At 45.3% G+C, this 24,376-nt stretch overlaps 1 protein-coding gene and 1 long non-coding RNA gene across 6 annotated transcripts in view; one reads left to right on the top strand and one right to left on the bottom strand.

The window, feature by feature from the left end:
- Positions 1-24,376, top strand: part of LOC144780855 (uncharacterized) — an 800,768-nt gene that overhangs the window by 355,001 nt on the left and 421,391 nt on the right. Inside the window, exon 3 of one of the 4 annotated variants that reach the window (XR_013600816.1) lies at positions 6,499-6,700. The exons of the other annotated variants lie outside the window; for them this stretch is intronic. This is a non-coding gene — a long non-coding RNA (uncharacterized LOC144780855). The remainder of the gene's footprint in view (positions 1-6,498; positions 6,701-24,376) is intronic. 4 annotated transcript variants of the gene reach the window in all.
- The window catches only part of LOC144780851 (uncharacterized), a 300,811-nt gene that overhangs the window by 52,241 nt on the left and 224,194 nt on the right, over positions 1-24,376 (bottom strand). For both annotated transcript variants that reach the window (XM_078659348.1, XM_078659349.1), the window contains exon 4: positions 8,382-8,534. In XM_078659348.1, coding sequence (XP_078515474.1) covers positions 8,382-8,534 — 153 coding nt within the window. The remainder of the gene's footprint in view (positions 1-8,381; positions 8,535-24,376) is intronic.

The following is a 24,376-nucleotide window of genomic DNA, read 5'->3' as shown; positions in this document are numbered from 1 at the left end:
AATATCTGGGGAATTCCTAAACCGAGTTCTGTGTATGATGTACCTTGTGTCTTAATGAATGACTATTTGGCACGGTATACAACCTTTACCACGGAACTTTTACCACGACCTACCTTTACCACGCAACTTTTACAACGCAGGACCCTTTACCACGCATACCATTACAACGCTGGTATTTACAACGCAGGTACCTTTACAACGCATACCATTACAACGTAAGTATTGGTAAGTATATAATTTTATTTAAAATATTTTAGGTTTGGGTTTTGGGTAAATGGGTATTTTTAGGGTTCAGGGTCAGTTTTCAGTTTTTGGGTAAATGGGTATTTTTAGGGTTTAGGGTCAGTTTTCAGTTTTTGGGGTACAGGGGTATTTTTAGGGTTCAGGGTCAGTTTTCAGTTTTTGGGTGCAGGGGTATTTTTAGGGTTCAGGGTCAGTTTTCAGTTTTTGGGGTACAGGGGAATTTTTAGGGTTCAGGGTCAGTTTTCAGTTTTTGGGGTGCAGGGGTATTTTTAGGGTTCAGGGTCAGTTTTCAGTTTTTGGGGTACAGGGGTATTTTTAGGGTTCAGGGTCAGTTTTCAGTTTTTGGGGTGCAGGGGTATTTTTAGGGTTCAGGGTCAGTTTTCAGTTTTTGGGGTACAGGGGTATTTTTAGGGTTCAGGGCTGGGTTTGGGTTTTGGGGTTCAGGGGTATTTTTAGGTTTTAGGGCTGGGTTTGGGTTTTGGGGTACAGGGGTATTTTTAACATATATATTTAAAAATTAATAAATAAATATTAATATAAATAATTAAAAAATTAAATATTAAAATAATAATTTATTAATTAAAAAAAATATTATTAATAATTAAATTATTTTACCATATTATTTACTTACCTATAATTACGTTGTAATGGTATGCGTTGTAATAGTACCTGCGTTGTAAATACCAGCGTTGTAATGGTCTGCGTGGTAAAGGATCCTGCGTTGTAAAAAATGTGTGGTAATGGTCTGCGTGGTAAAAGACCGCGTGGTAACGTCATATATCCATTTGGCACAATTAACTGATAGCTTGGTTTCTATTCATCAACAGGTTCGAGAAGCACTTCCTGATAGATCTACAGGTGAAGGCCATGAACTCCGACCTGGCGACCATGTGATGATCAAGGTCTTCGAGAGTTCGAGCAGTTTGGAGCCAAGGTGGCATGGACCAGAGCAAGTGCTACTTGCCACTAGGACAGCAGTTCAAGTCACGAACCGGAAAAATTGGATTCACAGCACCCATTGTCGGCGAGTACTTCCTACCTTGGTGGAGCCTGCTGTGTTGACCGATCATCCAGAGGTTCTGACTGCGGAGAAAGGCCACGCCGTGACACCTGATGGATCTGAAGAGTTCTTCCCAGACCAGACAATCCCTGGAGCAACGAGATATCATTTGAGACCGAGAAAGGAGTCTTCAGTGCCTGTAAAAGTTGTCTGAGCATTCCCTGGGTTAGTGAAACGGAGAGTCGATGTGGCAAGGGGGGGGGGATCAGCAATGCATTAGTGTAGTGAAATCCGTCTTGGCCCGTGGTGAAGAAATCAGCGGCTGCCCAGGGGTAAGAGCTTTGGCAAGTAGTTTCTGGAAGTGTTGATTAGGGTTGTTGCTAGAATGGAGAAGAAGAAGCAGATTCTTTTGTGCTGTAAGGTTTATTGCTGCTTTGGTGATTATGGCAACAATCACCTGGTCTGTTGAGAAGATAACTCCTGCTTGTGAGTTTTTTGTTGCTACTACTCCCATACCAGAGGACCATTTCTATCTCACACTTCCTTATCATGAGCAGATGCACCGCCAATCTTATCTCAACAACACTTTTATTCAGATGCTGCACTACACCCACAATGCTACGAACATCCCCAACTGTTGGGTATGTGGGATGATATCTGCGCGTCAGTCAGTCAAGCAATCTTTATTTGACGATTGTCATAAAAGCATACAGTACATACAAGTTTGTTTTTAAGATAATAAATATAGTAAAAAAAATTGATAAAAATAGAGCTGGTAAAAAAGAAACAAAGCAAATACTCTTAAAACTGTACATGTTACACAAAGAATGAATATAACAATTTTGCATCCATAATCAAAGTTAATTTGCAAGCAATTTCATTCTCATGGGCCATGCCCACCCCAAACATTTTGCCGTGGCTACATACACAGTCATGTTAGTGCAGGTACAGATAATTCTTAGAGCAACCAGACCACTATTGGTGCCAAGTAACCTGCACATTGGGCGCAGCCAGAACCGGCAGGGGGCCGCGTATGCTGGGCATTCGAACAGCAGGTGTCCGATAGTTTCAGAAAGTGCCAAGCATCCTGGGCACGATGGATTGTCTCCTGTCGACCATCTACTAGTGAGAGCCCTTACAGGCAAACTCCCAACTCTCAGTTGGAAGTAAAGTTTGCGGTCCAGGGGATTCGTGATAGTATCCCAGAAGGCTTCCAAGTTTGGGCCCTCTTTAATGACCAAAAACATACCAGTCAGGGAACAGGGCTCTGTTTTCCTGAAAAGCTTAGTGGCCACAGACTTCCAATAGAGGTCCTTAAGTACCTTCTTGGGTGGAAAGTTTGCGTTCACTGGATCCTCCCACAATTCTTTAAGGCCTAGTTCACATAACACACCCCGTATATGGACCAGCCACTTGATTTTGTGGGAGTTAACACTAGTAATTTTATCCAGCAATCCCCGAGTGAAGATGGCCAGTTCTTGCGTGGTCCAGATCCGCCTCCAGTATAGAACTGGGCGTAAGGATGCAATGATAGATATTTGAGACAGCCCTAGGTCATAAAAGAGTGGAGTCAGGGGGGTGCTCTGGGGTAATTTAATTAAGTTCCTAAGAAATGAGTTTTCAGACACCGTCATTTCCCAAAGGCTCTCATGCCCCCACATTTCAACTCCGTATAAGGCGGAGCTAACCAGTTTACCCCTATAAACCACAAGTACAGGGGCTATTGGTTTAGTGAGGGACCTAGAGTGTTCCAGACACAAAGCACCAGTGAGCTGTCGATGTTTCAAAGTGGCCAGCTCAATCTGCTGCTTCCAACGTAAATCGTTCTGGATGCACACACCTAGGTAACTAAAGGCCTGGACCTTCTCCAAAGGGCGATCATTCATGGTAACAGAACCTCTAAAAGCTTTTGGGGCGTTAAAAGTCATAAACTTGGATTTAAGTACATTTACTTCTAAACCCCGAGTGGTGCAAAATTCATCAAAAAGCATCAGCGCCTTTTGCAGCCCACTTGGGGTTTTTGCTACTATGAGGTAATTGTCTATGAACATTAAAATGGGAACTTTAGCTCCTGCAAGGATAGGGGCATCAACGTTAGAGTTAACTAAAATTCTAGCAACATCATTAATATAAAGCGAAAATAAAGTGGGGACCGGAACACAGCCCTGCCGGACTCCAGATTCGACAGGGAACTGAGTTGTGACATTTCCAGGGCTACCCCATCTGATCTGGGCATAGTTTTGGTCATGGAGTTTTTTAACCAATGAAGGGAGGGGTCCGGGTAAACCCATGTCTTTAAGAACATTCCACAGGGTTGAGCGGGGAACCAAATCAAATGCCGCTCTCAAGTCTACGAAGGCGGCGTATAGACTGCCGCGACCCAATATCACAGTCTTGCAGTACACCGTTGTAAAATGCAACACCTGGTCGACCGTGCTAATGGATATTCTAAAACCTGCTTGTAAATTGGACAAAATATTGTGGTCCCGTTCCCATGCCAATATTTTATCCAGGATCAGCCTGCCAAAGATTTTTTGTGAGGTGTCGATCAGGCTGATCGGCCGGTAGTTTCCAGGCAAGGATTTGTCCCCCTTTTTAAAGACGGGTATGATTTCAGCCCCGAACCATGATTTCGGTATAGGTGCACCCTTAGCAATCCTGTTTGACAAAAGAAGTATATAAGAGCCCCAAGAGTCCCTGTCCTGCAAGAATAGATCTGCGGGAATGCCATCGATACCTGGCGCTCTACCAGGGATCACTAAGTCTAAGGCACGTTCCACGTCTTTCAATGTAAATGGATCATTCGTATAAAGGCAAGAAAGGAATCTCCGGGGAGAGATTTAAAACTACACCCTTCGCGTATTGCGGCTCAAAATATGGTACCCATGTATCACGCGGGACCCAGTTCTGGGGCTTCTCAGGGTTGCCATCCACACCCCACTTATAAACATTCCAAAACTTTCGCGTATCTTTGTGGTATCCCGCCTCTTTTAAATCATTCCACCTTTGCTCGTCCCAGTTGCGTTTAGCTTTAGAGACGATATTTTTATAGGCGGCCCTGGCAAGTCGAATTTTCGAACTGGGCCCTGTTTTGATCGCTCTACCCAGATCCAGACGGGCCAGTCTACATTCCCCTGAGTACCATCTTGGAGGTTGAGGTACTCGAGGACCATTTGGTGTGCTAGGCCTAACAAAAAGGCTTTTTAGATCGCCAAAAACGGCTTCGTGGATCCTAGTAGCCTCAATATTCATTACAGGCAATGTATCCTTTTTAGATAAAACCTCTAAATCGCTTATTGCTTGAGCTAACTTGATAGATATAGAGTCAATGCTCTATTGGTTAGTTAGAACCTTGGAGCATCGGACATGACGCATGTCGTTTGTTACAACAGTGTCTATGAGAGTGGCGACTTCCGTCTCCTCTCTGGGCTGGTCGGGGGAAGTCCAGTATGAGAGAGTCAAGCACAAAGGATTGTGGTCGCTCTCAACCCTTTGCACATCAAAAGAAAGGAGGAACACCTTTTACACCTCTTCCTTTCTCGCATAATGGCTCCTGCCGAGCCTTGGTATACACTTTTATTTTCATCTAGAACACGTACAGTGGGTGGACTTCTTTTCCGCCTTAATAAAGTATGTTACCAGGACAAAGATGGGCACCGCCAAGCTAATGGAACTAAATGGGAATGGGAAGAGTACCAACCGGACAATATTTCAACGCCATATGTCTTCACCAACATAAGAGACTCTGCTGAAAATGAACAATTTGTTATTTCCGTTACAAAGACTAAAGCAGATTTATGTGTGCAAAGTACTGGACGAATTCCAGTAGGAATAAGTAATTGTATTGTGATTCTGAACATTGATGATGTAAATAACAGTACTTTTACAGCTTCGCATAATTCTTATTTTGTATGTGGCAATTATGGATATTATCGGCTACCAGTTGGGTGGTCAGGTGTGTGTTATGTATCGTTTTTATTACCTCCTGTATTCCTGGCACCTGCATCGTACCATCGAGATTTTAAACTGTTTAATGACATTACCAAAAATAGATATAAGAGGACACTAAGTACAGATGATGTAGATCAGACAGATACTAGTCTACAGCAATATGTGGATTTTAATCTGGGACTGTTTTTCCTTGTGGGTGCGGCATTAAATAGCAGGAAAGTGCGACGATTGACTAGGGTTGTGGAAGCTATTACTAATCAAGCAACTATTGCACTTGGAAACATTACTGAGGAACTGCAAATTGCTAGAATTGTCGCACTTCAGAATCGCATGGAGTTAGATGTGATGTTAGCTGATAGAGGTGGTGCATATCGCATCATTGGAAGTAGTTGTTGTGTCTTTATCCCTGACCACTCACCATCAGTATATAATGCGATAAGTAAGTTACACAAGATTGCTGCAGGAATCCATACAGAAAATGGTACCTGGACTTTTGCCGGATGGTTTTGGACTTTGGTTTCTGTTTGGGGCTGGAAACTACTGACTATCCTATGTATAATAATTGCAATAATTTTCACATGCTGTATGTGTATTCAATGAGGTCCAATGTTTTGTTCCATGTGTATTACTGCTTGTATACCAGCCAAGAAAGATATTGCAGAAATGAAAGTGCAAAATATTCTAGACAAAGAGGTAGCTGAAATGATGAAAATAGATATACAGGACGAATACTTAGACTATCCCAGAAAGCCGAATGTCTTCAGCTAAAGCTGAAAGGGTCCTCTGTTGTAATTTGGCAGAGGCTAGATTAAGCATTAGCAGAAGACATGCTGTATTGAGCAACTATTGTAACATCGTGTAGACTCCATTTTGTATTTGTGGCAGCCATTTTGTCTGCCACATGTTGCCATGTGCTCACCATGTGCTTTGTCCTACCTCCTTGTTAACTGCGCCTGAAATCTGCCCAGCAACAGGCTATATTTAGTATCCCCCACTTCTAGCATGCCCAGGCATGCCAAGTAGGGTCTACAGCTGTTACCAATTAGTTCCAGATAGGAACGTGTTTACTAGTTTCTGAAAACTGTTAACTCCGCCCACTCAACGATTGTGCCTTTGCAATATACCCTTATATGTACATATAACTTGCTCTTGTGTTTTGTACCGCCTTCTTTTGAGCCCTTGCGTGGGTATAAAAGGACCATGCTTTCTTTGTTTGGGGGCTACTTCATACAATACTGAAGTGTTTTGTTTGGACCGTAGTACCCCCTCATGAGGTGTAATAAATATTGTTTTTCTATTTCCAGTTTCTGTGCCAACTTCTTCCTAAAGGTCTGGGGACTTTGTGCAGAGAAGGGCGAACCCCTTGTACTGGTAGGCCTTGCTGAGGCTCATCACTACACTCTGACAGCGCAGAGATCTCTGGGACTGAAGGTCCCTTCCAGGAATGCAGAGATACCCCAACACACTACAGCGTTAGTCCTCTTCTACTAGTTCCTGTACTCCCAGGTATATACAGTTTCCTTCTGATACAACAGCATTTATCACCACCATAAGTTTATCACTACCAAAGCCATGCACAGAATCCTAAATCTATGTAAAATGCATTCTCTTACCAGAGGTCCCCTTTTGCATAGTCAAGGTTGCAATTAACTCATTTGGTATCAGGAATTTGGGAAACTGCATTAGTAGATCTGTGACCCTTCCATACCACTTACTCACCGCTAGAGCACTGTGCCCTCTGCCCTGAACACCCAAGGCTGGATTCAGAAAGATTGATGTATAATTATGTGGGACTTACTATTGTAGTACCTCTAGCTTACTCATGAATTTCACGAGTAAAGCAGGATCACCCCCGGCATTCTCCTGGAATTAAGGAGTGCAGCAAGTGTAATCACATCGACATCTTTGCGAAACGGGCACCTCTACCTTCATACTATTGCCGAGCTGACTAGCTCTTCATTAAGAAGAGTGCCCCCCCTCCACAAACTACTTGCAATAGTCCTCAAAGCCTTTTATAGTAATCCCAAAATGTTCTTTCTGATGCCAAATATATCTCTTCCTGCAACTTAATGTTAGCTGATCATTGCCTGTTAACCGCGCATAGACTCCACCCCTGCACCTCTAGGTCAAAGCACTAGAACACTCTTCCACTGGCCATTGGTCAGGAGTTCAAAGTTCATGTGCTTAACTGTTTATGCAGCCAGGCTTGAAGTGTGCTGTGTCCCTCCAGCTCTCAGACCCGATAGTATGTTAGAACAGACATTGAAACCGGTCCCTATACTCATGCCCTTGACTTCCATGGGATTTCTGGACAATAAATGTAATAAAGTTTTAGGTAGTCCATGTCAGTGATTCAGTTCTGGTTTATGTTTCACACCTTGTCCTGAATCTTGTTCTCCTTTAGTGTTAGCTATTTCTTAAGCCGTGTTCAGGTGTTTATGACAGCCGCGGCTCAGAGCTCTGGACTTGAGACTAATACAGTGTGAGTTTCTCAAAAGGCCTGGCAATGGGAGGTTCGGAATACATGGTCAACCAATCCCTGGCTCTTCTCCACATAAACAACCTTAACAAAGCCAACAGCCTTGTCTAGTTTAGGTGTTCTTATGCTGTTGGGTTATAATATGGGATAAAATAACAGAAATGTCAGAGACAAACCAAAATACTGGTCAGGTGGCACACACACACACAGAAAAGTCACGGCTATACCTGCAAAGGTCACGCCCCATGTAGAGATCCCCCACCTTGTATCTCATTTGAGCTCTGCATGCAGTTCTTCCTAAGAGTACAGCTATGTCAGTTGTAGCCATGTACATCAAGCAAGCAGTCATTTGCCCGTTCCACTGACCTGTTAACATGTTTCAGGTTCTACGGCACTCACATATCTATGGACTTGTTGATTTTTGTTCCACTCCACCTGTTTTCACTCCCATGTACTAAGTGTATTCTTTTTGTAATGTACAACACTGTTTTTCAAAATGTTAATTGCGGCTGCATTTAAATAAACGCATATTTTATTTAAAAATAAAATGTTTATTTTATCTCAGCATTCTTCTCTAGTGCTCTAAGGCACAGTGTATGAGCGCGCTGTACAATTATACAACATGATGCACAGCTTTTTACTGGGCCCTGTTAATAAGTAACCATATTAAATAATTGATAACGGTGATGAATCATCCGTGAGGGTTACCTGGTTGGGAGCCGCCTGATCTATTTAAGGTGATACAACGGTCCTCGCTGCCTGAACAGGGAACGCTCCCCATAGGTGTGCATTCATCAGAGGAGTTGTCCGTGAAGCAAGCTGGACACGTGAATCCGTTTGCCGTCCCGTTTCCAGGGTTCACTAAAGGAACAAGGAAAATACATCTCAGGGGTTTTTCCACTACATTTGAGGAATAAAACAAATCACAAATGTGATGATGTCCAATCCAATGTCAAAGAGATATGAGGACCTGTCCTTTCAGAACCACATCACTCCTGGTAAGACTGCCCCAGTTAGCCACCTCCACAAGGGAGCTACTCACTTCTCAAATCTCCAATATACAGGAGGCCCATTGTGCATTCCTGGACAAACATACAGGTTCCAGACAGGGGAAAACCAGGTCTATCGGTACATGTCCTATACTGGGGACATGCTGCACCAAAGGGCCTGCCAGTCTCACCTGCAATGCAAGCTGTCCCAGCATCTTTATAGATGAATGTATTAATATTTTCCTCAGAACCTCTGACCACGACACTGTGGCCCGTGGACTCCACAGAATAAACTTTGGAGACAACCCCATTGACCTCATATAATGTGGACTGTGAGGCCTTTTCACTCTCTACTGGGGTAGTGAAGCCAGGCCATCAAGACTTATTCTTGAAGAAGTATTTATATAGCAAGATAAAGTAAATAACACTCAACAAACTCAAGATGAAAAAAATACACAGAGAACCCTGAAAGGCCCCAACACCTTCTTGTGTTGAGGAACAACATAGAGCACTCATAGTGTCCTGCACTTGGTTGCTATGACATTGGTGTCCCAATGGGCTATGCTTGAGTTGAACCAGAGAACTTTGGGACTTGATACGAGTGATGCAATGTTACATTATTGCAACAATCTTATGATATTTCCGACTCTGTTCTCATGGCTCTGACCCGAGAGGACTCGTCTGCTGGTTGAAGCTTCAGCTACTCAATTTTTAGTGAGAACACTCTTCAAAACCTATTAAGGCTGTAACAGTTTTTTAGTTTGTAGCAACGGAGGGATGTGATAGTGGATCGATACTCACTGTGAAGTCCTCCATTGATTATGGATGGTGTTATCACACTCCCGGTCCCAACTGAAATCTTCTAGTTGTAAGGTACACCACCAGTCTCCATGAGAACAGGTCTTTAGGATGGAGACCCAGAACCAAGAAAAAGGGTATCATATTTATAAGTTCAACCTTCTAGACTTCGTCTTTGCGTCCTTGGATGTGGAGATTGATGGCTCTGGGTTGGGCTCGATTCATTGACATAAGACCAGCGTCCCAACGATGCATAGGCTGTGCAGTGAGAGAGCCTGACCACTACAAATGGGGGCGTTGGAGGGGAAGGTTCTCCGCCCGAGAAAAGTTTGGGAAAAAATAGTGCATCGTACAACACATTTTTCACTTTATATGTTCAATTGTTTTAGCTTTAAAGCATAGTAAACGATGAGCGTACTGTGCACCGGGATATGACCCCAGTGCATAGTAAACAATGCATAGTAAACGATGAGCGTACTGTGCACCAGGATATGACCCCAGTGCCTCTCATCTCTGCACAGCCTCTCCCTCACAAATATTTTGTTTTATAGCACCTCTCATACCAGTGTAGGGTGTTGGAGCACTTTACACACACACACACACACACACAAACACACACACGCACACACACACACACATACAGAGACAATGTATCATACACGTGTAATCACAGTATACAAAATGTTACATAAGGCAAAGGGCACTATAAGATGTAGGATTCAAATGCTTCTGATACTTGTAGGCAGGTTTTACGAGTGCTTGGTCTGGAGAAGCACAAATCCAACATTCAGAACATAACACAGTGGTTAGGGTTGACTTTACTAATAAGAATTTATTTCTACCCAAAAAAAACATTTTTAGCATCATCAGGATAAAGAAAGAATGGGAAAACATAACTTTCTAATCTATACCATGCAGCTTGCATGCAGCTCTTTGATGGCACGGCATTGTCCATAGTGCTAGATTACCATTGCAACCTATGAACGGCACAGTCACAAAATAATCTCTGTGACAGTAGCTAAATGAGCTACGCACAGAAAATATTGTTCTGTGAAAATGCATGGTACTTGTTCTTCGCAGCAGGCATATTAACCCTCTGCGCTTCCTTCGATGAGTCAAAACTGGCACTAGGCAAAACATAAACAAGAAGGGGGACCAGAAGGGCTGTTTAACGGGGTCAAGTGTACAAGCCCAGATAATGTAAAGTAAGAAGGGTACACTGTTCCCCAAGGGGATGGACAACCAGTGGGGAGGCCGAAGGAGGGGGATCCTCCTTGTCGAAATTAGAGTCTTCACACACCCAGCCCGCTAGCTGTCATGCTTCATCATATGGACTCGCTCCTCGTCGGGTCGGCTGTGGAATACCCGACGGGCACCCAAAAAGGAGCTCTTTAGCGGAGATCTTCTGTTCCTGCCGTATGGTGTGGTGGGTGTGAGGGCCCTAGGTGAAAGTGTAGATGTGACTTGAGTGGGTGATATTAAAAAAGGTTTATAATCCAAAAATCAGTTTAATGGGATGTTCATCCACCTTGTAAAAAACTAGAAAGGAGTGGCTGTTCGCTGGCTCAGTGGTCCAGCGGAGAATGCTCAACTCTCAAAGGTTGGTCGACATGTTTCACGCAATGTGTTCAAGAAAGATACTCTGCATTTCATCAGGACCTATATACAACAACTATCTACACATAGTGGTGGGTGGAGGAGTTCCTACCTACCACCGTTCTTTAGTGCGAGCACGTGGTCCCGCCAGTTCTGGAGGTAGCCTAAGTAGATGATAACGCTTGCCCCATAAGGTTTCTCGGCTCGGCGCTTGGGACAGGTTTCCGGTGCGCATACGGACAGGGCAGGACACAATCCACTGAGGTGTCAAGAGTAGAGAAAACCTTATGGGGCAAGAGCTATCATCTAATCCGGCTACCACTCGAACTGGCGGGACCACGTGCTCGCAGTAAAGAACGGTGGTAGGTAGGAACTCCTCCACCCACCACTATGTGTAGATAGTTGTTGTATATAGGTCCTGATGCAATGCAGAGTATCTTTCTTGAACACATTGCGTGAAACATGTCGCCCAACCTTTGAGAGTTGAGCATTGCTCCGCTGGACCACTGAGCCAGCGAACAACCACTCCTTTCTAGTTTTTAACAAGATAGATGAACATCCCATTAAACTGATTTTTGGATGATCAACCTTTTTTAATATCACCCACTCAAGTCACATCTACATTTCACCTAGGGCCCTCACATCCACCACACCATACGGCAGGAACAGAAGATCTCTGCTAAAGACCCCCTTTATGGGTGCTCGTCGGGTATTGCACAGCCAACCCGACGAGGAGCCAGCCCATATGATTAAGCATGACAGCTAGCTTGCTTGGTGTGAAGACTCTAGTTCCTACATGGAGGATCCCCCTCCTTCGGCCTCCCCACTGGTTGTCCATTCCCTTGGGGAACAGTGTACCCTTCTTACTAGACAAAACACCCATCTCTCTCCAGCAGGTACTTTAATCCCTAGAGTCATCTCAACACTTTTATTGTTGCCTGAAAACTGCTGAATACACAAGAAACTTGCAGTGCTTTTAAGACCGGCCCCCACTAACAAAACCACCCCCCACCCTTCCATATTCAAGGGGAAGCAACTGATGCCCGAGAGGGCCTGTCCAGCCTTGCATCCTCCATATTCTCCATCCTGCTGGGCCTTGTGCAGGTCATCCCATTATTAGGACACCCTCTATTTATTTAAGAGGAATTCAGCTCTTTCTTTCATAGAGGAAGTCAGCTTCTCTACACCTCACAGGTCACACTAGCCAAGCATATTCTAAGAGTACACATTTTGTCCCCAACCAGGGTAGGAAAATAGCAACCCTCCAGAATTTTGTTCCAAAGTAATGCACTTGTTTTGAGCTGGTGCACAGATGTCCAGATGAGAGGCCCTCTAGAGCTTGTATCCCTCATTAGTGGTTTGGTGGTCAGGACAAGAAGTCTGACACAATCAAGTGCTTCTTTATTTCAATAGGCCAGCCTCTTTTTAGTCAGGGTAAAGTATGTCTCATTATTGTTTCCGGCCTCCACAGGCTTCTCCGGTGGCCATAGAAGAACTGCCTCTTCTGTGCTATAGGTTCAGGGAATGATTTCTCACTGGAGGGTATTCCATATTTGCAACCATTATGAATCCACAGACCTTCCACTATTGGGCTTCAGCTGGTACATTCTGGATGAGTTTTCATAAATTCTACTTTGCCGGGACTTTCAACGTACAGCAATGGCTTACATTCCGGTAGGATCTACTGCTAGCATTTCTCTTCCTTCACCATATATGAAGGCACCTAAGACAGTGCTCCTGTCATAAATAGACCCACCAAGGCACTTCCACATCACTTGGTGAGAGCACACTCCAAGTGGTTTCTTGTGGCAGCTTGTGCTATGGTTACCACAACCTCCACTTTTAAGACCCTTGCCCAGCAGGCATTCCAAAACTAGACCTTATTTTAGGGCAAGAGTAGCTGGCCTGGACTCACCATTCTTCTTCCGCTGGACATTGCTGATAGCTTCATCAGTTGCAATGATTATGTGCCAAGGGATTGTGAGGAAATGCTTTGACTGGCCTACTGTTTCTGAAAAAGACACAGCTGGACAGGGAGTGGGGGTGTTACAAGTGAACCAACCTAATGTCGTTTACAAACGCCGGTTCCTGGCTGTTGGTTGGGGTTTGAGGTTTAGGACATGTCCTCCTATCCAAGCCATCCACAGCCAGCTCGACTAGCTCAGAGGGGATTCTAGAGAAACTCCGATAAAAGTGCTGGACTGCAATCTATACAGGTGGGGGAATATTTGGGACATTACGCTTCAAGTGACCCAGTGCCCCACAGCAATGACGCTTTCCCTATTGAGCTGATGTGCCTCCTTCCTTCCTCCGCACTCACATTTTTTTGAAACTTAAAAAAGGGAATTACTGTTTTCATTCTTTTTTTTTATAAATCTTTTTATTAAGTAGACAATGAAAGGACCTGCAGTGCGTCCATTAGCACATATGTTTCATACACTTTCAAGGTTGTCTGTCTTACTGTTTTCATTCTTGACATTTTGGCCTTTTGCCACATGTTCTTGTCACCAAGGTTGCTTCTTCTGGCCTTCCTCTTCACAACTCAATTATTAGAATGTTCTGTAAATAATGTTATGCCACTGCTCTGTCAATCAATCATGACAAAGTTTTTCTGAGCAGACGTAGCAAAATTGATTTACGCACATCAAATTAAGCAATCCATGGAAGATTGTCAGTTTCTTTCCCTTCACATACCGCCCAAACTTTAAAAATTCCATTTTGCAACGCTCTTGCACATCGCACTTTGAACGGACCCTTACTCCTGCTGGGCACCTGCACTTTTCCCTTGCTTCCCGGAGGACGCCATAACTTCACAGAGCCGGTCCCGCAACACAGGGCACGCTCTGGGCCAAGACCGGGCCAAGACGGGCCTGTCTCAGCCCATCAGAGACCGAAGTTAGCCGTGCTGGGCCACCCCCCTGAAAAGTACTGTATGGACTAATTGCCATTAATATGATTTCATATTATATTTATCTTATCAAATTGAGCGGAAAGGATTAAGATGGGCAAAAGGAAGGCGGGTGCTACTCCCTCGGTTTTCACAGGTGGGCAACAGTCCCTGATGAATGCTCTGACAGGGGCTATAGGGGCAATCGAGGAACAAATTAACTCAGTCGAGGAGTCCTTGACGCAAGGAAGGGTGGGCACGGTGGCTATAACTAACCGCAGAGTCCATCCACCTACTGTCCCCTCCAATGGTATACGGGAGGGAACAGTAGTCCAGGCTCCCCAAAATGGGTGTGTGCAAGAGTCCTCAGGGCGTATATATGTTAGCGATCCGGAATGTGACCCACAGCCACCATCTACACCTCCGAGAGACTCCGAGGCTCTGGAGGAACCCAAAATTCAACTCTTCCATGAGTAAAAGTAAGAAAGTTTTGACCAACACAAGCAAACAGGGTAAGACGGATGAAGACAGGAGGTCTGTGTCCTCTGCGGTATCTTCAACTAACACGCTAATAGAGGGCCAGTCGGACAAACTCTGTAAAATTATTAGGAAAATAGATGATTTGCATAATTATGTTGTCGACGCATTGACTAAATTAACAGATAGAGTGGGGGCCAGCGAAGGTTTTTTGAATGGCGATAACAGGGTTATGAATAGCACCATTGACGCAAAATCTCACATCATGCCCTGCTCCACAGTAGTTTTACAATCACACGAGGATAACCCACTCTTACAAACTGCCCCACAAGAAAGCTTGGCTTTAGGCCCTATGGTTCATCGGGTTCCCCATGGTCCATCTCTAGCTGCACCATCTTCTACTAGGTTGCCGGCAAAGTATGAGGCTGATGGATACTCAAGGGAAAAGAGATTGAAAGGCTACAAGGTTGGCGGGTATCTGGCACGGCCACCGAATCCACGGCGACCATGTGTAATACCTTTCTCCAACTACCCCCTCCAGTAACTCCCTCTACAGTAATTGTGGCCAATGTCCCAGGTCCCCTTACATTAGTGTCTGAAGCCTGAGAGGCCTTGCATAATAAATCTCTATTTTGGTGGGGCAGAAAAACTGGTCTAACAGAAGCTCTCTTTGCTAAATTTAAAATGGCCAGACGGGTCACTTGGGTAGAGAGAGACAGTACAACCCTACAGGGTGACTGTGTCGTGTTGAACTTTAGTGACCCACCCTTAGTACAGGCCATTTTATCAAGGGCAGGGATTCATACATCGTACATACTGGTATCAATGTCTTACCTTTAGGGTCTTTTTAGCAGCCACAAGCTGTTAATCTGTGCATAACCCAGGCTGGGGGTCCACATGCAAACCCCATTAGTCACTAGAATGTTCCGGTTCGTAACCGTTTTGACGTCTTACCTACACTCGAGGACATAGCTTGACCGAGTGTAGCAGGCGAATTAAGTGCACAAAATGGGAGAGGGGTTGGGCCAGCCCCCAATAACTTTTTAGGTTGTTTTAGGGGCTCTTCTTTGGACCTGGTCATCGCACCAGGGCCCCGTGCCCCCATGGGACCTGTAATAACAGCTCTAGATTTAATAGGACACGATACACCTATCAATAAATTAAATAGCCATACTGATGGGGTTTGCTCCTCCGGGACCTGTAATGATAACTCCAGGCTTAATGGGACAGGATACTCATACTAAAGAAGCAAATAGCCACATTGATGGGGTTACACCAAAAGAGGGATTATGCGAAAGGTGGCCTGCCTGTAAAATACTTTTCTGGAATGTCGCAGGGTTGTCCTCAAAAGTATCTTATCCCCAGTGGTTAACTTTTGTACAAGAGAGATGGATGGTGAAGGAAAAACACATTAAATGGTACCGAACCTTCCATACTCCAGCAACTATTACGGACAACGTGAGAAACAAGGGTGGCCTATGTATTTATGTATCCAATACTGTCGGGGTGAACAAGTTAAATCTTAACCCCTTCTGTGTTCGTGACGGAGTGGTTCCGTCACAGTGCCACCACCCCGCCCACGCTGCAGGAAATCCGCACCTGCGCGGCTGTTCTATTGAGCGGGCGGGGCCGTGACGGAACCACTCCGTCACAAGCACAGCGCGCCCGTGGCTCGTGATGGAGTGGTTCCATCACGAGCATGGCGGCACCGCGCAGTCTCCCCCCTTCCCCCTCAGCACCGCGGCAGAATTACCGCCGCGGCCAAGGGGTTAAAATCGAGACGGTTGATTATCAGATTTTACTATTATATGTAGATAAAAAGTATTGTGTTGCATTGTTAAATTTTTACAACATTATCCCTAAAGGACAGATAATCAGTGTACTGATGAATTTACAGACTGCAAGATGACCTGTCCAGTGATAGGTGTATTATTTGGGGATGGGATTTTAACCAATTTTTGTGCCAACATATTAGGCAGGGTATCTGTGGCCTAAGATAGAGATGATGAACAGGCAGACTTTTTACACATACCGACGGGGTCAGTTTGATCTGGGCTATGCTAAAGATCTGTGTAAACCAACTGTGCCCCTTAAGCCTACTTTTAATGGTAGAGGTTGCCACACTATTATTGGCTTTGTCCTAACCTTGAATAGACATCCTAGTAAGGGCTGCAACTTTGTACCTCATTCTATTGCTATGAGGGACTTTGATTTGGGGAGCCCTGTTAGGGTCAAGAGGGATTCGAGAACCCAATATGATTTTAATATTGATCTAATTAGAATGAATGGGTACTCTTAGAGCTGGTCCAAAGTAGATCCAAATACATTTATTGAGCAACGAGTATATATGTGTAAAGAGGATTTTGCAGTATGTCTCAGCGAGGTTGTCGGGAATGAAGCCGTCTTAAATGCTTTCAATAATATTCGGGGGAGATTAAGAATTTATTAACAGTGAAATTAAAACAGAGACACCAAAAGGTGCAGGGCTGGTTTAACCAGGAATGTACTAAGGCTCATTTGAATCTATAGAAAGCGCTTCACAAAAAGAATAGAAGTCGTGTGGAAATAAGACTGGCCAGGATTTTGTATAGGCGTGGTTTCAAAGCACGGAAGACACAAATAAGGGTGGCTGCGTGGCAGGTTCTGCATGATGCGTGCCTTCGGAGAGACAATAATAGCTTTTGGAAAGCAGTTAATGCGCCCTTTTTAGCCTCAAGCGATATACCATCTGTAAAAATAGCGATAAGTGCGGATGAATGGGTTCAACATTTCCCTGCGCTATATAAGATGATAAACAGGTCCAAATTGATTTAGACCCAGATTTCTCTGGTTAAGCCTCAAATGCACAAGGTACAACGTTTCCATTAGCTACATGCTTCTCCGTAGAGGAGCTCATCCGTGCAATTAATGAGAGTGCAGCTGGCAAAGCTCCGGGCCGGATGGAGTCCCTGTGGATTTGTATAAATCCAATACTCCTGTTTGGGCTCCATTATTAACAAATGTCTTGGGAAGTTGTTGCCGTCACGGCTTTATTTCCTCATGGTTTGATGCAATAGGGATCCCGATTTTTAAAAAGGGGGACAGAAATGAACCTAGATGTTACCGCCCAATCTCCCTGATGGATTCCCTCCTTAAAGTGGTAGGGCGGGTTATTTTAAATAAGCTGTTGTATTCCGTATAGGTGCCCAAATATAGGCTTTACTAAAACATGCCCTTCTATAGGCACAACTCACGTTGCCCTTATTTAGGCATAGATTTCCCAGACCTTATTTGGGCAAGAACCAGGTACTCCATGTAAAGGCATGGTCTTTCACCTACATCCGTTCCCCTTTACGTACCAGCGAGCTCTTAGAAACGGACCCTTCTTCCTGGAAAATGTCCCCGGTACAGAACTATTGATTTCCTAAGAACTCATCCATATGCATGAACCCATGGGTTCATTCCTGACGTCTTTCTTTGTCCGTGAGAACAAGATAGGAGTATAGAGGGAAAGGAAACTAGGACGCCCTCCACTCAGTAAATTGCCAAAATACAAAACTCCTAAGCGCAGCACTCGGAATGGGATTATACCCAATCTAAGATGGCGTACCCTTCTAGGAGAGTATTAAAACGTTGTAAAGTTAGAAATATGAATACTCCACCAAACCTCATTTATTATGTGGGACCTATTTAATAGTCGGTTATTAAATACGAGATGTTGCTGGTAATAAACTGAGACACGTGGTAATCGGCACATGTGAAGTAGCCACCTATTTCGCGAGGCTGTGGGCCCTATTCGAACATAGTACGTAACTAAAGGGGATATTGGATTAATATCTCAATTTATGACCCAAAATCAAATAAAAATTGGTAAGCTCGTAATATCGTGAGAGTTCGGCGAGACTCTCGCAGGCTACATACATAACATTGGCCTGAGACTGCTCTAAAATGGCTGCGGGTATCACATGATTATCCCAGCCAATCAGAGGGCACGAAAACCGGCAGCGCACACTCTAAAGAGATCAGCTGAGAAATGTGCCGGTGTCCGAGTGCTGAGAAGACGCCGGACAGTTATTCTCCACCGTAATCTTTGCATGGGGTTTGCAGCGTGTAACCTTGATAAGCAAACTTCTAATCACAGGTATAAGGATATTCTTTTAAAGCATAACCCCGGTTTTTGTTGTTGTTTGATTTAGCAACAGAAACGAAGGGAGACTGGACCCAGCTCACCTATGGGGGCTGTATTCCTTTTAAATTCCTCTTGGCTGGTATGAGAGGCAAGGCTAACTGAGGGGTAACTATTGCATTATATACAGCATCATGCTTGTTTGACTGTGCAAAATAGCATTGGGAATTGAACAAGGGTGGATAGTAGGTAACCTCGACTATGCATGTTTTATGTTTTATTACAGCACGCAAAGCCCAGTGTCCTTTGCAGTGGCATTTAAATTGGTTTGCCCTGAGGAAATTGCCTGATAGAAACCAAGGCAATGAAACATGTCGGCTGTAAGTAGGGTGTGAATCGATTGGTAGTATTCACATCCCTCTTTTTATTGTTTATATGTGTACTGTATGCAACAAGAAAGGAACACTAGTAAAGTTTTTGTCCTGGTTGCACAGTGGATTATATGTTAAGTGTTAAAGTGTTGTACGTTTTGTTACATATAATTTGTGTTCACTGCACCACTCACTGTCTTTTCTTTGGGTTTAGGACACGTTTCTGTTACGGCTTGATGGCACCAATGATGATAACAGGGCCATCCTGGTGAGTACCAGCCAGGGGTCCCATTGGTGGTGCGCCCGTGAGGTGCCATCTCGCCTTTCTCACCTTTTTCTGTTGTCATTTTAGGTGAATGTGGGTCTTGTGTTTGTCTAAGTTTGTTGATCAGAGTTGGGCTGTTTTTAATAACGGCAGTAGACTGAGACATCCCCTACTCTAAATCTTTGTAAGAAGAGAGGTCTGTTGTAATTCATGTACAACTAGCGATGTCTGTAGATCATTAGACGAGAACTGCCTGGAACACTAGGACATTTGTATTTTGGCAATCTTTCTTTGTCCGACATTACGTCCACACGTCATTACGTCCATACTAACCACATATTATGTTAATGCAGACTATGCATAACACCTTTGGGGTATAAATACACCACCTTTTGCTCAGACAAAATAGAGGAGACCTCTGTTCCACAGGTGCACGTGACTCCCGGACAGACGAATTGACCAGAGATGCTTTCATCCCGTCTGCAGTGATTCCAGCGCGCAGTGTTCTAACTTCCCTTGCGGGGTGTTAGAGTTCGAGACCAGGACAGAGATTCCACAACTCTCTCATTCTCAGGTATGGAGCTGACTAGAACTTAGAGGGACTGTGGGGATACCCAACCACAGCATAATATCCTATAGCTTACAGCACCTACTCCTTACCATGCACGTACACTTAGGGTTAGGTACATTTGGGTAGAATTAGGTAGGAATGCATTACTGGAGTACTCGTACTTTTACTCCTACTTTTAGCCATATGTTTTATGTATAAGAATGCATTCATTGAACGATGCTAGAGCAATACTATTTATATATGCTGGTAATACTGTGCATCTTATATCTCGCATACTGTCTTACGATTGTAGCAGCTCATATCTCTTACAACAGATAGACAACTGTTCAATAAATACTTATTGAAACGCCCGTCAGTTATTTCTGTCTAACTCTGAAAACATAAGCATGCACGACTGACTGAGCAAAACATTATCTTATTGTTTCCACGATGATGAGAGATCAGGGTTGTCATGTTATGTGGTTGCCAGAAACTACTCCCTTCTTGTCGCCAACAAGTTTCTAGTGGCCCTGTGAGCTAGCTGGTACACAGGAACAAGGTTAGCATACTCAATAGGGGCTTATAGACTCAGTCCTACGCTAAACCAATAGTGCACGTTATCCAAACGCGAAGAACCTATTTGGGGAAATAGGAACTACATGACATGACGCCGCCAACGTTTCGTAAGGCACTTTAACAGTAGATTCTGCATAGCTCAGTCGTGCTTTTCTCAGAGACCCCTTCTCACAACTCCAAAGACATCTGGATTGGGTAGGGATAAAAGTGCGCCACAGCCGAGTAGGAAAAAATCCTATTTTTTGGTTGGTTTATATCAAATTTGAAGGACATAATGTTCCCGTTTTGTGCACCTTATCTTCGTTTCCTTGAAACTAGTTCTGTGTTTTAAAACACAATGTCAGAGGGTACAGATCCCTAAACTAAACTCGATGTACTAAATTCAGTCTTAGAGAGACTGATGAGGATGCCATTAATATTCCTACTAACTTAAGAAAAGCTATCACCATTAAACTCGTAAAAAACGGTTTGACTGCAAGGGGTGGTAGAGTAGTCTTCATGATAGAGGTAAATGAGGCATTTCAGACGGAGGTGTTCTACTCCTGGGCTCTATTCCCAGCAGCAAATCCAATGACAAGCTTGTTTCACTTCTACAAGGAAGAAGAACCACCAGCAGAATATACTCCTTTCGATGATATTGAAGTTTCGTTGAACATGTTCTCTGGTTTAAAGGCGCCCTAAATCACATAAGACAAACAACTAGGTTCGGTCCACTAGGTAGGCAAGTAGCTACATGGCCGATTTTAGCCGGTTACTTACCTCGGGCCTCATTTATGAGAAATGACCAATTGCTGCATGAAAACAGCGATGCGTCACTTTTCAGTGCGCCCCCTTGCGACACGATTGATGCGTCATATTTACTGTATGACGCATCATGTCGCAAGGAGTTACAGATACGTCAGTATTTCTGGACTGTGTCACAAATGTGACGCAACTCCAGCAATGTGTCCTTTCACAAGGGCCAAGCCCCATGCGAAAGGGCCTACATCAGTCTTACGCCTGCTGTGAGGCAGGCGTAAGATATTGACCCATTTGCACCCTAGAAGTGGCGCAGTGAAATCTGGTAGATTTCACTGCGTCACTTCTAAAGGGCTTACTTACGTGGGAACGCCCACCCTACATACATTACACCTGACACAGGTATAATGTAGTGCAGGGGTTTACAAAGTGAAGCATCACTTTGTAAATAGGTGCAACAGGAGGCATGTTTTACGGCGCCGATGCGTCACATAAAGTGACACAACTGAAGCGCAAAACTGTCGTAAGGCCTCATAAATAAGGCCCACATCCTGACATTGAAACAATGCCACACTTGACTTATTAAGACAACACAAAGAGCTAATAAAACTCTATAGGCAGGTAATTCAATATGTCATGCGGACATTAACAGTCCAGCCACCTTTGGCTGTACCGAATGCAGCCCCTCAACAGGGGTCGGCATTTAAAATCACTCCACAGACTTTACACGCAGTGATGGTTAAAATACCCTCAAAACATGAACAAATTCCGTTCTGGATAGCGCAGAAAATAACACAAATTGAACCTGTATTTCCAAATACCAGCCCTTGTGAAAAACACAGAATGTTAACAATCTGCTTGCCCATGGGGATCACACCACAACTGGAGGACTGCACCTCTTGGGTCACAGTCTTTGCTGCCATATATACTAAAATTCATGGTATACCATCCTTAGCAGTGATTCCAGTTGTGCTGAAACAAATACAAAACGAGTACGGAACAGAGCCTGCTCTGAACTTGGGGATGAAACTACTGTAAGAAATGGGGTTACCAAATCTCCAGGGGGGGTAGCACGGAACCAAGCGGGCAGGCCAAACTTCGGAGGACATGTGAAGCACTCACGCAGTACCCACAGACGACACACCAGGCACACCACAAAAGAGGCAGGACACCAGCTTGAGTTGGAAAATTAGTAGGTAGTTTAGTATATCTCCAACCTGCAAAGCAAAAATGCATCAACACTGGTATCACAACAAGTCGCCAACTGGCACCAGAGCCAAGTGTATCAGGGGGGATTATTTACAAGGGGGACAATGGGAAATAGGTTCAGTCCGTAAGTCCATGGCTGAAAGGAAAAGAATGTGATTAAATTGACATTAAACCTGGGGTCAATGTGGCGGGGCCAACTCAGGCTCTAATCCTTTGTAGTAGGCTGTAATTGCAAAATACAACATTAGCATACGTACACACTGTGCACTATAGCTCCAACCCGACCCCTGTAAAGGAAGAACTTCATGGCATCACAGCACATGATAACAGACAGGAGCACCTGTAATAAAGCAGCAAGGCTTGCTCATTAACATGGGATGCAACCAGGGGCCTGGAATGACACGTCAGGCCAGCATAGGGGCAGGACCATTAGTATAAAACACCAGGGAGTATACAACAGCATACATAACCCCCCATCAGGCATTAATACTAGGCCATCAGCACACTGGGCGCGAAACCATCTGCCTAAGCATCACCCCAGCATTAACATAAAACTCGGCCCTAACTCATGGAGGTCATGCAGATAGCAGTCACATGAACACTAGGCCCAAATCGCATTGAACCTGGGGGCATTTATGCATTTAACATGTGCCTGACTCTAGGCCTGTGAACCTCAACCTAGGGCAATCCCTCCTCGGGGCATAGACAGGTAGATCGGATGTCAGGCCTAAACATTTCAGGGAAAATCAGGCAACAGGTAAAAATTTGCATTTCATTGAGCATATCACTTGGCTATACATATCGAACCTTTCCCTGGGGGCCACTTCAACACTCTACCTTTCCCCCGTGCCTTTATGATGAGAAGGGGACTCTTTAGGCAGATCAGAAGGGCCTAACTGGCATCCGGTGGTTAACCAATCCCCCAGCGGTCACTAGCGGCTTTTACTCGTGTTCTGGGCACTCGGGCCCTTATCAGTCAACAAGGGGGGTGGGCGGACACCGACCCTGTGTCCCGTTGCCCTCTCTACCTCCCACACAGTTTGCTTAAGGCCCCACTCACCGGGCTCCTGATGTCTTTCTGGCATCTTTAGGGGCTCTGGCTTCTCTGCACAAGCGGGGCGGGGTTCTCCCCGCAAGATGGGAGCTCCCCCTCCGGAGTGCAGACTTCCTCCGGCCGGCTTCCCTTCTGCCGAGGCTCCTCAGGTAGGCCTCAGGCGACCTCCTCGCAATCTCAGGCCCTCCGGGGCCCGGGCTGGCTGATGGGGGTTCTCGGGCTGCTTCAAGCCCTCCGGCGAGGATACCCAGCTGTCCCCGCTTCCGTCCTCACAGGGCGGGACTTCTGCTCACGCCGCGCCTGGGGCCCAATCCCAGCGCGGCTCTCCTTCTTCACCGGGGCTCCCTCTTCCCCACTGGAGCCCCGCAACACCGCCGGCTGGGGTCTTCTGGCCTTCTCAATCCCGGGGCTCCCCTCCGCTCACTGGGGGCCCCGCAGCACCTCCTTCGCCCTCACCCGGGCCCCTCTTCCTCACTGGGCCCGGGACTTCCAAAGCGGCCTCCGCGAGGCCTCTCTCTGCTGCTGGGGCTGGTCCCGGCTGGGAGCCAGTCAGGACGCGGCTCCCGGGGGCGCGGCAGCACCAACCAACCGGTGCGCGGCGGGCTGGGGGCGCGGTCGGTATCGTCACCGGCGCCCCAGCCACGTGATGCCGGCCTCTCCGGCTTCAGGCCTATCGCGGCCCTCTCTCCACTCCGGCGGCCCTCTTCTGGTGCCGGGAGCCGCCGCAACGTTACCCCCCCTGTAAAAGGTGGGGCAGATTTCGATCGATAAATACCCAAGTATTGCCCGGCGTTAATCGCCTCTCATACCACTCGAAATTATCAAGCAAAGAGGCAGGCGCTGGACACTGGAAGGCAGGAAACAGAGGTTTATTCCGACGGAGCAGAACACGTCAAATCAGACAACAGGGTATCCTCTCGAGGTGCTCTAACCGCATCTCTGAGGCCTGGCCTCTTATACACAAGTTTATGACTTTATTGCATGAAACACATTCCTGTAAATGCTTTGAAGTACGGAAGACATCCCTGAAATCCCCGCTTCATGCCCGTTCCCACACACATTGACAGTAGAAGTCCCCACCCCGATCT

The sequence above is a fragment of the Lissotriton helveticus genome, chromosome 9 (genome assembly GCF_964261635.1).
Source record: "Lissotriton helveticus chromosome 9, aLisHel1.1, whole genome shotgun sequence".
Classification (NCBI taxonomy): Eukaryota; Metazoa; Chordata; class Amphibia; order Caudata; family Salamandridae; genus Lissotriton; species Lissotriton helveticus.
This window is presented reverse-complemented; position numbering and strand designations above follow the sequence as displayed.